Source organism: Notamacropus eugenii, chromosome 1 (assembly GCF_028372415.1).
Source record: "Notamacropus eugenii isolate mMacEug1 chromosome 1, mMacEug1.pri_v2, whole genome shotgun sequence".
In the NCBI taxonomy this organism is placed as follows: Eukaryota; Metazoa; Chordata; class Mammalia; order Diprotodontia; family Macropodidae; genus Notamacropus; species Notamacropus eugenii.
In genome coordinates, this window is record NC_092872.1 from 167,814,798 (window position 1) to 167,828,748 (window position 13,951).

General features: G+C 44.1%; 1 protein-coding gene and 1 long non-coding RNA gene across 5 annotated transcripts in view; one reads left to right on the forward strand and one right to left on the reverse strand.

Moving 5' to 3' along the window:
- Positions 1-1,424, reverse strand: part of NTRK3 (neurotrophic receptor tyrosine kinase 3) — a 469,793-nt gene extending 468,369 nt beyond the window's left edge. Inside the window, exon 1 of one of the 3 annotated variants that reach the window (XM_072617797.1) lies at positions 1,055-1,424. In XM_072617797.1, the coding sequence (XP_072473898.1) occupies positions 1,055-1,302 (248 nt within the window). In that variant the 5' untranslated portion in view covers positions 1,303-1,424. The remainder of the gene's footprint in view (positions 1-1,054) is intronic. The other 2 variants (XM_072617787.1, XM_072617806.1) reach the window with 2 other exon arrangements.
- On the forward strand, positions 1,198-9,077 carry LOC140509838 (uncharacterized). 2 transcript variants are annotated; one of them, XR_011968947.1, is made up of 5 exons: positions 1,198-1,279; positions 1,461-1,566; positions 6,369-6,578; positions 7,693-7,907; positions 7,998-8,333. It is a non-coding gene; the product is annotated as an uncharacterized lncRNA (long non-coding RNA). The 2 variants fall into 2 exon arrangements; XR_011968943.1 differs by lacking the exon at positions 1,198-1,279 and having other exon boundaries at positions 1,411-1,566; positions 7,998-9,077.
- Positions 9,078-13,951: the final 4,874 nt, after the last annotated feature.

The window sequence follows — 13,951 nt, forward strand, 5'->3', positions numbered from 1 at the left end:
CCAACCCTCTCCCTCTACCCACCCCCACACACACACACAAACTGTTTGAAGAAAGGAAAAAGGCTACTGTGCCCCCCAGATATGGACCAGAAGTGTCTGATTCAGATAAAGCTAAACCAGGCAAATAACACTCAAACTTCAATAGTCCAAATAAACAGATTGAGGATGTTCAAATGAGAATTACACACACACACACACACACACACACACACACACACACGCACACACACACACACATACATACATACACACACACACCCTGCCCTTTCCCCTTCTACCTCCACTCCCTGCTACATACAGTCCCAGAGTTCTCTGGAAGCGATCTCAAAATCAAAATAGCTAAAAGGCAGATAATATGTGAGCACCCAGAAGCAAAGAGTCCTGTGGGAAAATAAGGTGAGGTGAAAACGTGGGAACCTGGAGTGAGAAATATCAGGAAGTAGAGAGGGTAAAGATCAATGCATCTGTGACCAAGGGATGACATTCTATCCACATCTGAAGTCTCCAAAAGCCCCGAGAGCTGAAAACTTGTTTTTTTTGTCATTGTCGGGCTTTTTTTCTGCTTCTTTCATCCCCCAAAAAGGAACCAGTTAAATACTGAGGCTATCTAGAGCTGCTAGAAGTCTGGCTCCTGCCCTCCCAGCTTAAGCAGCCACTGCTGCTGCTGTTGCTACCGCTGAGGAATTAAATAAACCTCATTCACTTTATCCTACTTAAGCATGGCCAAACTGTTGCTATTTAGTGGGGGCAGAAAATTCGACTCTCTTCCCTGGAATGATAATGAGGGTGGGGGCGAGGGCAGAGGGCAGGCAAGGGTGCTGTAAGAAACGCAATCACACTCTGAGCTGGGAAAAGCCAAGTAAATAACAAGATCGTTCACAGCCCGAGCTGGAGTCACCTGGAAATACGCAAACTGCGTTAGCATCTTCCCTGGCAAAACACACACGCACACACACGCACACACACAACACAACACACTACTGTGAGCTGTAAGTTGGGGGGGGGGGGAGGAGAGAGAGGAGAGGGAATCGAGAGGACCGGGGTCCTGACTTACATGGAAGTGATATTCCTTGAGATGTCCGTGATATTGATGCTGGCGTTCCCATTGCTGTTTCCTGCATCCTGCCCTTCCAAGAGGGGGAAGAGATTCCCATCATCGGGATTCTTGCAATTGATCTCTGTCTTACTGCAGACACAGTTCGCAGGGCAAGCCAGCACCGAACCCAGATAGTCCAGCCAGAAGCTTCCCAGCAAAAAAATCCTCCAGAAACTGCACTTGGTAGGGCAAAGAGAGACATCCATCTCCGATTGCTGCTTCTAAAAAAAAGGAGGAGGAGAGGAGGGGGGGGTGGGGGGAGAAGGGGGGAAGGAAACAAAGACAGTGAGGGAGGGGGGAAGGGAGGGGGAGGGGGGGGACTCTGCCTTTGGAACGCCGAGTGATCAGATGCTAAATCCTCCAGCGGATAGAACCATCGTGGCCGCCGGGAAGATACGCGGTGATTCCCCTACAGCAGCGGTGTGAGATGCATGGTGGAGAGGTCTCCTTCGCTGCCTTGTGGGTTCCAGGTTGGTAATCAAGCCGCTCACTCTGACTCTGATACTTGTGAGGATTGCAACAGAAGATGGGGAGGCAAAAAAAAAAATGGTGCTAAAGTCACCAAGTCCCACCTACTGGGCAGAATTAAAACTGACACACCTGCAAAACACACACACACATACACATACACACACGCATATACACACACGCTGGGAGCCGAGGCGGAGGATGCAGTCCGAGCTGCAGCAGCAGCAGCAACGGCGAACGCCTTACAGCGCGCCTGCAGAAATGGACAAGTGCTGCCTTCCGAAAGGGATGGGTTATCGGACCGTCTTCCTCATCTCCCTCCCTCCCTCCCTCTCCCCCCCACCACCACCACTCCACCCCCAGTTACCCGCCTTCCCCTCCTCTGCTGGGAGCAGCAAGAGAACGGAATCTCCCCCCACCCCTCCCCAGTTCCCCACGCCCCTCTCTCGATCAGTCCTCCCCTCTCCTCTCTTCTCCTTTCCCCTCCCCTCCTCTCTCCTCTCCCCTCCCCTCTCCTCTTCTCTCCTCTCCTTTCCTCTCCTCTCCTCTTTTTCACTCTCCCCACCCACCCACTCACTCTTAGCTTCTCTCCACCACCACTACTACCACCACCACCAGCACCACCACTCTCAGCAGCAGCAGCAGCTGCGGCGGCGGCGGTGGAGGCTTCGCAGCTGAAGACCGAAGCTATAAAGAAACAGAAACAGGATGGGGGAAAAGTTCCAGTTGGGATTGCAATGGTTGGGGCTGCAGGGGAGTTAGGAGAGGGAGATAGGTTCTGTGGGCTTCACTTTTTGGCCCTGGCACTCCGAGATTTTGCTGCAATCGGGACCAAAAGAAGGAAGTGAAATTAACAGGGACGCAGATGCAAAACGGGGGACTGGAAGGCCGGGGGTGGGGTGGGGGGGAGTGGGGGTGGGGTGGGGAAATCGCGCTTTTTAGTTGTATAGATCAGAATATTGAGGAGTGGAAAGTGACGAGCAAGGAGCGAGCCAGGAGCCAGTGAAGTGACTTGTTTAGAATGAGAGGAGTTGTTATTACTATTAATAAGAATAATGTCCATAATAAAGAGGGTTTGTCGCTGGAATGGGCAAGAGGACAGTGCCTGTGGCTGGTTGACTGGCTGGCGGTGTGCTTGAGGGCTCCCAGTAGGGAAAGGGGGACTTCTCTAGCCCCCTGATCTTCCGTTGCTGCATGTACAGTCCTCGATCATACGTGGACAGTCATGAAGAAGGGATGAAGGAAGAAGCGAGTGCTGAAAAGACTGCGCTCCGAGGGCTGAAATGGCATCGGGAGAGCCGTGTGTGAGATGAACAGCAGAGCGAATTGAGATGCATAGTGCATATTTTGGCAAGCACACCCCCCCCCCCCCCCTCCCACCACCACCACCACCACCACCAGCAGCAGCAGCAGCAGCAGCAGATCAGAGAGCCCTATTTAATCTGCTCGGCTTTTCCATAGCGTTGTGTTCAGTGCCTGAGCGAGGAGGGTGTTTTCCCTATCCACATTTTGGGGTCCGTTCCTGGAATGACTCTACCCCCAAATACAAGCACAATTTTTCTCCAGACACACCTTCCTGACTGATGCCTTCAGACTTCTCCCAAAAGCTGGGTTCCTTCATGGGGGGTGGAGAGTAGAAGAGGGTCTCTGCTTCTTGTTAAGTAGGGAAATATATTTTGTTTTGAACACCGGGAAAGTGGCTGGCATCTGCTTGCAGAGAAAAAATAGAGCAATGGTATTACCAGGAGCGAGAGAGGTTAGGGGAGTTGCAGCAGACAACGCACTATTTACACTTGGGGAAACGCGACCTCCTCCTTCCACTTAAGAAAAGAGAAAGTAGGAGAAGCAAAATGAACTGGATTCAACTGGCTACAATGTCTGGATGTATTTCTTTTTCTCCTCCTCTGATGGATTCCAATGCTGGTCATGCAGCCTGCCGGCAGGAGGGGGTGGAGGGGAAGGGGTGTGGAGTCCTACAAGCCAAACCCCAAGGCAGACCCACAGCATCAGAGGCTCTGAGAGTGGCACTGTCGCAGAGAGCAAACTTGGAAGGAAAAGGGAACTGAGAACATGACTATAAAAGGCACTTTCTTGGCTGCATGTCATGTTCTCTATACTCTCTCCCCCTCAGTAAGGATTTTAGCCCCTGCATCTAACCCTGTGTCGGTGATGTCACACTGGGTTGCTCGCTATGGCCTTCATGGCCCAGGTCACCCGTCTTTTGTTTTGGCTTCGCACCAGCAGGAGGCGACAATGAGTGGATCCTTGTTAAATTCTGAAACCAATTCAATGTGAAGGGACCGTTTGAACCCCCATACCTGACATTTATGCAGAGCTGAAGTAATCTCAGCGTGTTCTCATGTTATATTCAACATACACTGTGAATTTTAGTACATCATTTTCTAGAAAGAGAAACTGAGGCACAATTGCATGTTGAATTTTTCCAGTTATGTGAGACAGGAACAGACACTGTATCTGGGAACCATCTTCTTCTACCAGCTATATGTCAATATTTGAAAGTATCCCCAAAATGATGGATGTAAATCAAATCTAAGTTTAGCATCAATTTTAGTCTTCCTCGCTCCCTAATTCAGCCTTGAAATAAAATGGTTGTTGGAAATGGCAGGGGGAGCACTTTAAAAAATTGTGATTTTTTTTTTTAACATTGCCAGAGCAGATGGGGGAGTGCCTGGATGTTAGAACAAAATAGAAACCTTAAAAGAGCCTTTGGAGAGTTGGTGAAAATACCAGCTAAGAATCAAGGGAACACAATTTTTTAATTGAAATAGAAAATGGCATAGAGGATGTCACATTTATGCTTGAGTTTAGACGTCTACCCAGAATAAAAGCTTTAAAGTAGAAAGGAAACCATAAGAAACCTGTCCTCAGAGTCTAGAGGCTCAGATTCTAGCCCCAGCTCATCACTAACTAGCTACAGAATCTTGGCAAGTTAAACTTTCTCTAAGCCTCAGTTTCCTCCTACAAGAAATGTGGTCTTGATGATTTCTAAAGTCCCTTTTAGCCCTAAAATACTATGAGTCTATATGATCTTGGGGTCAAAGAAATGAGCTGAGAGTAGGTTATTGTGCCTATGGAGTTAAGAGAAACCAGGCAGGGACCAGGGACCCAGCATCTAATAGAACTGTGAAGAAAATAAGGATGAGTGTCCCACTTTTACCACCCAGAGAAATGCTTATAGTCTTATGACTCTGGGGATGGCCAGATATTTGGAGTGGAAAAAGGAAAAAGATCTCAGCAGATGCCCTTGCATAATTAGGTGGGGAAAATCTGGGTCAAGGGATCCAGAGCACAAACAGGTTTGGGATGCTACCCCCTTGGACTTGGCAGCTTTCCATGTCTGAATTTACCAACTCAGCCCCAAAGGATTGTCTCCATTGACAAAAGGAAACTCCCTCTCATCATTTCTATTTCCCATTCTTTATATGTAACCAGGTTCTGGGGAGAATGAAGTCTAAGTTCAGCATTTCCTATAGTTTTGAAGGGACAATTCTATCTCATTTCTATTCCTTATTGACAAATGGGTTCTTAGGAAAATGTCTTTAAATGGAGAGCAAAAATAAAACCTATTCCAATGTCTCCCTTTGGATCAATAGGCAAGAGCAGACCCAAGTTTCTGAAAAGGAAAGGAAATCTTAAGAGTCCCTTTAAGACAAAGCAGGTAGCATCTGATCCTAAGGAAAGAGACAAGTAGATGGTCCCAAATAAGGGTCTGTGTTCACCAAACCAACCTTTGTAAGGTTGACACTGCCTTGATTTTTTTCCTCATCTGAAAAAGTTGGCTACAGAATCACAAAATTTCATAGCTGGAAGACCGTTTAGTACAATCTGTACCTAAAAGGAATCCCTACTCTAATGTGCGCCATGAGTGGTCATTCAGCCTCTGCTTGAAGGCCTCCAACAAGGGTAATCTACAGACAACCCATTCCACTTTTGAACAGCTCTAGTTGTTAGGGAGTTTTTCCGGACATCAAACCTAAATTTGTCTGTTTACAACAGCCACCCACTGCTCCTGGCTTTGACTGCTGTGACCAAACAGGAGAAATCGAATTTATCTTCCACAAGGTAGCCCTTCAAAGATTTGGACACAGCTATCTTGTTCCCATAAATCTTCTCTTCTCCATACCAGACATCCCCAGTTCTTTCAGTGTCTCCTATTAAGGTACAAAAACATTATTACTTGAGTCATCACAGTAAGATTTCAACTTCCTCATAGATTTGTGAAGTTTTCATACAGAGCCAGGCACAGTTCTTTCCATGACATTTGTCCTGTTTAGGACCCCTATAGAAATAGGAAAAATGGTGGCCAGGAATTCACCATTTACTGGTGCCATCTTAATCTCCACAGGTAAGAGTCTATCTACCCTTTCAGTCTACATCTGAGAAAGACATGGTATAATAAAAATAGCAATGGGTTTGCAGTAAGAGGACTTGGGTTCAGATCCCACACCTATTTAATATGTATCAATCTGGGCAAGTCATTTCAGTTTTCTCTTCCCAGTCCTCTAAATCTATGATCCTACAATATACCTGTGCAGTCCAGTTCCTGCTCCCATCAATACCATCAATATGAAGTCAGGTGAGTGAAGCATATAACTGCATTGAGGTTTCAGCATAGTATAGTGGAAAGAGCTTTGCCTTAGAGTAAGACCTGAGTTTAAGTCCAGATTCTGCCATTTAATACCTAAATAACCTGGGGCAGGTCAATGACCTTCAGTTTCCTCCTCTGTAAAATGAGGGAGTTGGGCTAAATCATCTCTAAAATTGCTTTTTCTTTGTCCAACAGTCTGACTCTATGAATTCCATGGCGATGAATCAATTAATATGAAGTTGCCCCAAACATCAAAGGCTATGTTGTAAAGTTCTATACCCAGGGGCAGAAATATCATCCATAAAGCATGAAACTCTAGCAAAAGGAAGAGTGAAGGAATTCGGAGGTCTCAAAGCAAGGCTACTCCCCAAAAATATTATGGGGACAAAAAACAAAGGACTCAGGGTAAGTGCAAATGCCTGCCTTCTGAAAGCCACTGGGGAGCAGCTCTGGGAAAGTGGTCTTGGTGCCATATCACAGCTAAGTCCTGTGAATGAATATAGGAAAGCAGAAGGAGACAGGTACACTTGACTACTCAAACACAGAAAGAAATTAAGTGATTTGGGCAATTGTTTATAGTAAATATATAATCAGGAAAATGGAGTCCTCTGCAGAAATTGCAAGGTATGTTGCATAATCCTGGAGACAAGAACAAGGGAAACCAAAGAGCCAAGTGGCCCCTGAGATGAGGTAAAGTTTCCAAAATGAAAACACTGACTCAGAGGCCTGTCCTTAAGTTCATAGGTCCAAGACCTAGATATTGTGACAAAGTCTATTTTTCCATGTTCTTTCAAGAATAATGCCCTAGATTTCCCTATTCTTTGGAGTTCATGTCCCCTTGATAATCCCACATGTCTCAGGTCAATGTTCTTGACCAGAAATGGTGCTTTTGACCTGTACCCTTAATATTGTACTGCCCCCTTGAGTTCTCTACTTCTAATAAGTGCATGAGTCAGCTTTCCTTTCCCTACACACACACACACACACACACACACACACACACACACACACACACACACACGCACACACACACACACACTCCCCCCTTCCTCCATGTTTAAGATCCGTTGTCATAAGCCAAAAAGAGAGTATTCTTGCCCACCCTAATACCAAGAGCTCTGGATCTCAGACCACACAGAAGTCTTCCAGACTGTAGAGCTATATGGTTAAAGTCACTTCACTAGCTACAGTACCTACAGCAAGAATGTATGGGTAAGTCACTGCCTTGCTGACCTTCTATAGCTGGGCTAGACAATCTCTACATTTCCTTTTATCTCTAACATTCCGAGTCTATGAACTTCATAGAGTTTCAAATCTTCAGCTATCCATAAATTATATAAAGTTACCACAACTCCCCAAGATGTTGTAAATTGTCTTCCTAAGGGGACTCCCTCCAGCTTTTCACTCCACCCTTCCAGCTACCCAGAGACTATATTCCCTTTGACAAATTTCTGCCAGACCTGTGGGAAGTGGGGGGAGGTATTCGTTTTAACCACTCTAAATGCTCCTCTTATTCCAGAAGAAAAATACAGAGCAGATGCAGACTGCCATATTCAGAGTTACCAGGCACCTGCTGACTGTTGGGGAAGAAACCTCCATGGGCTGGGAGCTGGTTTCTATGTTTCTATGGAAGGACAGCTCCTCAAAGCAGCACCACTCCACCCCCTTGCTCCAGGGTGAGGTCTGGCTTCAGTCTTGACTCAGAGAGGGAGAGAAGTCCATGTTGAGTCACTCGTAAGTATGAGTAATTGATGTGGATAAAGAAGCAAAGCAAAGCAGCCAAACAGCCCTGGACTGTCATTGGGGCACATTTCTTTCCCCCAGGTCTGTCGGAGCCAACCAATTCACAGGAGCATCAGAGAGGAATGCAGCTGAAGCCCAGCCCCCTGATCCCCAGGAAAAGGTTCTGCTTCAGTATTTAATTCAACAACATGTCCATTCTCTCCTTGCAAGTGAGAAAGCTCTGAAGACTCCTGCAAATGAATGAGCTTTGCACTGTGACTCTGAGAATCAAGGAAGCAAGCAATCTGTGTTCTTCCCACCTTAGCCTAGCCCAAAGTGCTAAAATTCCAATTCAGGAAGGTGACCTCCTCACAGGGACTAGAAAGGGTTAATGCACTGGGAGCCAAAATGTTGGGAAGGGCACCTGATAAGGACCACTTGAAAGAAACACTAGAGAAAGGCAGGATTTCAATAACTCAATTTCTCATTGCAGAGACCCAGAAAATAGAATCTCCACTCCTTTTTTTAGCAGCAACACGGCACGGTATAAAAGTATTATGGTTCTCTAGTCAGAGGTCCTGGGTTCAAATCCTACCATAAAAGCATACCCATATACGCAAGAACTTAGACAAATCATTTAAGCCTCTGTGGGCCTCAATTTCTTTATCTGTAAAAATGAAAGGGTTAGACTTAGTTATATCATCATCATAGCTAATGTTATATAGGATTTTAAGGTTTGCAAAGTGCTTTACATCTATTATCTCATTTGACTCTTAAAGTAACCATGTGAGGTAGATGCTATTATCACACACACACACACACACACACACACACACACACACACACACATTTTGCAAAAGAAACTGAAGTTGAGAGGTTAAGTGACTTTTCCAGAGTAACTCAGCTAGTAAGTTGTCAAAGATAGCATTTCAACATAGCTCTTCCACACTCCAAGTCCAACGTGTATCCATTATAGCAGCTCTATATCTATGATTCTATGAACTTCCCAATAGAATATAAGTTTCTCCAGGACAAGTACTGTTTCTTACCTGGCAATCAAATCATCTCATGAAGTCTCCTGTTCCATTTTGGGCATCAATAATTGGTTTAAAAATGTTCTTCCTCATGATACCTAAAATATGCCTCTATATACTTGCAATAAAAAATAATGACTGAACTGTGTTCATTTTGTTGTTGTTGTCATATATTTGTATCTGCAATGTTTTGCACATAGTAGGCACTTTATAATTCTTTGTTTCATTCAAACATTTCCACTATGATCTTACTAGACAGAGCACACAGACCTGGAGCAAGCCTCAAGTGTCTTGAATATCTCCCACATCAACGCAATGGACACCAAGCCCCAGTAACTTCTCCTTAGATAAGCCCTACTTGGGTAAGCTCTTAGAGAAGGCCCAGTATCCTAACTCAACATTCAGTGCCTGGGTACACATGGGATCACTTTCTGTCTGTTCTCAATTCTACTGCAGCCCTTGGTGCCCATTCCAAGATCATACTGGAAGCACAATCATTGTCTCCATCTGCTCAGCCTCTCTTTACCCTAGTGAATGTCATTTTCCATGCTTAAGAGACAAAAAATTAAAATCAGAACTGGAAGAGACTTGAGACATCATCTCATTCACCCTCCTTATTCTGCATAATGAAACTTAAGTCCAGGGAGGTCATACAGCTAGTTAGTAACAAAACTGAGACAGGAAGCTAGGTATCCTCCATTCTATTCCATCATACCACATCATCAGTCCCCTCTCTGAAGTTTCCTACCACATCCCCACTGTCCATGCCCAATTCAGTCTACTCGACAATTGGATGCAAAGTGCTCCATCAGTCCACCCCTGCCTTTATCACCTCCTACCTCTCCCCCTCTCTCCCACCTGTTCCCTTTGCTGTAAAATTAAGCCCTTTTCTCCTCACCACTTTTTCTCCTATCCCCAACTCAGTGCCTTCTGCCACAATTCCACATGCATATAACCACCTCCTCCTTCTATCCCTTCTTTCAAAGCCCTCCTCAGAATCCACCTACTCCAGGAGAGCCTAACCTAATTAAATGATGAAGATGAAAATGTTCTACTCCCTGAAATCATCTCTCAAACTCCCTTCCCAGGCTAGTGACATCACCAAATGCATAGTCCAAACTACTCTGAGTCACTGCATCACAGAGATTGAGTGATATCATGGAAATAAAGCTGTAAGTTAGGAGATATGAGGTCTAGTTCAGTTCTTCTGCAGTCAGTTGTATCACCATGGGCAGTTTACTTAACCTTTTTGAAGTTAAATGCTTTGAGGTTTTTTTCCAGCTGTAAAATTATGATCCTATATTATTATGAACAAGAGGGCATCCAAGTCTTTATATGTCTTCTTTGGTATCTAGCACAATATTCTTCTATACTGATCATTCATAATTTTGAGCACAAAGGTGGTCTTGGAGTAGGGAAAGAACATTCTAGGACTGACTCAAGACAAACCAGATGTGCTCGATTCCATTTCCTTCCACAAATCAGCACCATGGATGGCTCACCCTGTCCCACCTAGACCTTCAGCAACTAGGAGAGAAAATGAACTGGTGTTCTTCCCTAGAGATCAGTCTGTCTTCTTCTTTTTTTTTTTTAAACAGATATCAAGCACCCAGGAAGGCAGGAAAACAAGGAACTGTATCTACATCCATAGGCTCAGAGAAAAGGAGACAAAACATTGGCTGAGATAAGTGGAAATTGCAGCAAGAAATCACCAAATCTGCTCTAATTTTCAGTGACACAAGCACTTACCACAGAGCCTGCACATACACATTTAAGTAGGTATTAAGAAGAAATGGAAAACCAACAAATTAAAGTCTCGTTTTCTGAGACACAGGCAAAGGAATTTGGAAAAGCATTATGCTGAAGAGGGAATTGTCATTGTCATTGTCTTTGTGAACCAAAAATTATGGCTGCTCACATGCTGCTTTCTTCTCAGTTGTTCTAGCCCATAGTACCAGATGCACTCTTTGGATATGACTTATAAGTAAGACCGGATGCTGAGAAAGCAGAAACCTGTCCTGGGAAGTCTGCAAACTACATGAAATATAGACAGGAAGAGTATGCATAGGTCATGGGGTTATAGATTTAGAGCTGGAAAGAACCTTAGAAACCATTAAGTCTCTTTCATTTTACAGATGAGAAAACTGAGACACAAAGAGGTTAAGTGACTTATCCAAAGACAAACCGTTAGATAGTGTCACAGGAAGAATTTTGACCCATGTTTTCCTAATTCTGTGTCCAGTGCCCTATTCACTGTAACAGCTTCACACTTCATGTAGGAATTCCTTCTACAGAAACTTTGATAGTCATTTAGCTTCCACTTTTCCTCTAGCAGTGAGCTCACTACCTCATGAAGCAGCCTATTCTATTTTGGACAGCTCTAATTAACAAAAGTATCTGTCTTTAACTGAAAAAAAAAATCTGCTTCCATATAATTTCCAATAAATGGTCCTACTTCTGTTCAGTGAAACCGCAGAGAATGTCTACTGCTTTTTCCATGTGATGGTTCTTCACAAATCTGAAGATAGATCTCATGTTCCCTATAATTCTCTTCTCCAGGCTAAATCTCCTTAGTTCCTTCAACCATTCTTCATTTGACAGTTTCCAGGCCCTTGACCATGACTGACTAGCCTTCCCTGAATATGTTCCAGTTTTTCAATGTTCCTCTAAAATGTGGTGCCTAGAACTGAATACATTTCCCAAACATGGTCTGACTAGTGTAGAATACACTGAGACTACTTCTTTCCTTCATTCAGACACCATAATTCTATTTTTACAACCTGAGACTGCATTAGTTTATTGGCAGCTACATCCCAGTGTTCACTCAATAAAGTTAAGGTTGAATGCCAGGTAATCTACCTAATGACTTGGGAGATGTTGCTTTTTAAAACTTTTCCACTGTAGAGAGGGAAGAATAGTGGCTTAAGTTCCTGGAAACTTGGCTACAGGGGCTATGATCATGTGAACTGACCTGGCCTTCTTCATGGAGTTAACCCTCAATCTGATTGAAACATCCACTGAACACTGCCTTTGAAGGAGACCATTATTTTTCATTAACTTTTCCCAGGATTAGTTCTAGGAGATGTCCTGCTTTTTCCCTCTCACAAACTGGTTTCTCTACCATTTTTATGTATTGTTATTGCTCAGTCTTTTTCATTTGCGTCCAACTCTTCATGACCCCATTTGAGGTTTTCTTGGCAAAGATACTGGAGTGGTTTGTCATTTCCTTCTTCAGTTCATTTTACAGGTGAGGAAACTGAGGAAAACAGGGGTAAGTGACTTGCCCAGGGTCACACAGCAAGTAACTGTCTGAGGTAAGATTTGAACTTAAGGAGATGAGTCTCCCTGACTCTAGACCTGGCATTCTATCCATTCTATCACCTAGCTGCCTCAACTCTTATGTGAGCCCCTATTATTTCTCATCCCTTAAATCCTTTCTCCCTCCTCCCACTATCCCCTATTCCTATAATTGCGAATTCCTTTGGCTTCTTTTCCTCTTCTATTTTTATGTATTTTGTCTCTATTCTGTCAGGAGAGGCCATTTTCCCCAAGTCTAGATCCCTAAAACCCTAGAGTGAAGACCCTCAGGGCATCAAATCTCAAGCCATGTAAGCCCTGACCAATACAAGCCAAGACACTTGAATCCCTCCAATATAACCAGAGCTATTCTTTTCAGAAGCCCCCTGATTCCCATGCAGTTTCTTGAGCTGTAAGAAAGCAAAAGAAAAGGTTGGCTATGGCAATGAAACACAGTACTGAGAGGTAGGCATAGAAATTAACATGTTCAAAGCTTCACAGACTTGCAGCTCAAAGAGACTTAAAAGGTCATCGAGTCCAACCTCTCACCACTCCCCTTTTAACAGATGAAGAAACAGGCCTGAAGGGATTAAGTGACTTGCCCAAGGTTGCAAGGCTGACAGTTTTGACAGTTAAGATGTGAACTCAGGTCCTCTGACCTCAAATTTAGCACTCAGTCTGCTACACAACACACACAGGCATTCATCTATACACACAAAAATTCACACAGACACTCTTCCATAGACATGACATGAAGCACCTGGAATGACATAAGCATACCCACTTATACTTCCCCCCCAAGTCCTTGGGCGCACTGCATTGGCACCAGTGAGATTCTTGAGTTTTACCTTATAATGGTGCTGGCCCAATTCCTCGCACATAATTGGCTGCCTACTTATTGATTGATAGATAGAGTCATAGCCCATTTGTCCAGTCCAACACCTTTATATCCTACCCCCCTCCTATGGCTGGGCACTGAGGCCAAAGTTGCAGTTACCCTCTCCTAGCTGATTCTCCCAAAGAAGAAAAATGCTCTTCTAGGACTATAGCAATGCAAGCAGTATCACAAATATAAACTTGTCAGTCAAAACAGAGGACAAAGTGAGAGTATGTGGGTGCTGTGGTATATTCTAGCATATAACCACTATGGAGATGAAACTCAGAAGGAAGTCTACTGAGAATGAACTGCAGCATCTTCTTCCCAAAAGAATGAAAATGCTTAGTTTCTAGGAGTCTTAAGAGAAGCCAATGACCTCCAAGTCCAGTTTCAAAATGGCCCCAGTATGGTTCCAGTCTGTGTAGCATCTGTATCTTACAGCTCTTCAGCTTGGAACAGACTGGAAATGGTGTGGAGACTCAAACCAAAATAAGCTGAATCACCAGTGGAAGAAGGAGGGGATTGTTTTAAGTCAAGACTCAGCTGGAGACTTAGGGCTGAGAATTCTGTCCTTGGGAGAAACAGAAAGGCAAATAGAATCTCACTGACAGGTTAAGCATGGTGCATCAACTTCATTCATGATGGAAGATGAGGCATGGGCAAATTCAAAGCATTGGCTTGCTTTTCTATAGAGCTTTGTGGTTTACAAAACACTCCTTTGATCCTTTCAATAATGATGTGAAGTGGAAACTATTATTATCTCCATTTTACAAATGAGGAAATTCAGACTCATTAAGGTTTAGTGACTTATTCAAGGTTACAGAGTTGGAAAGATCTGAACTCAGGTC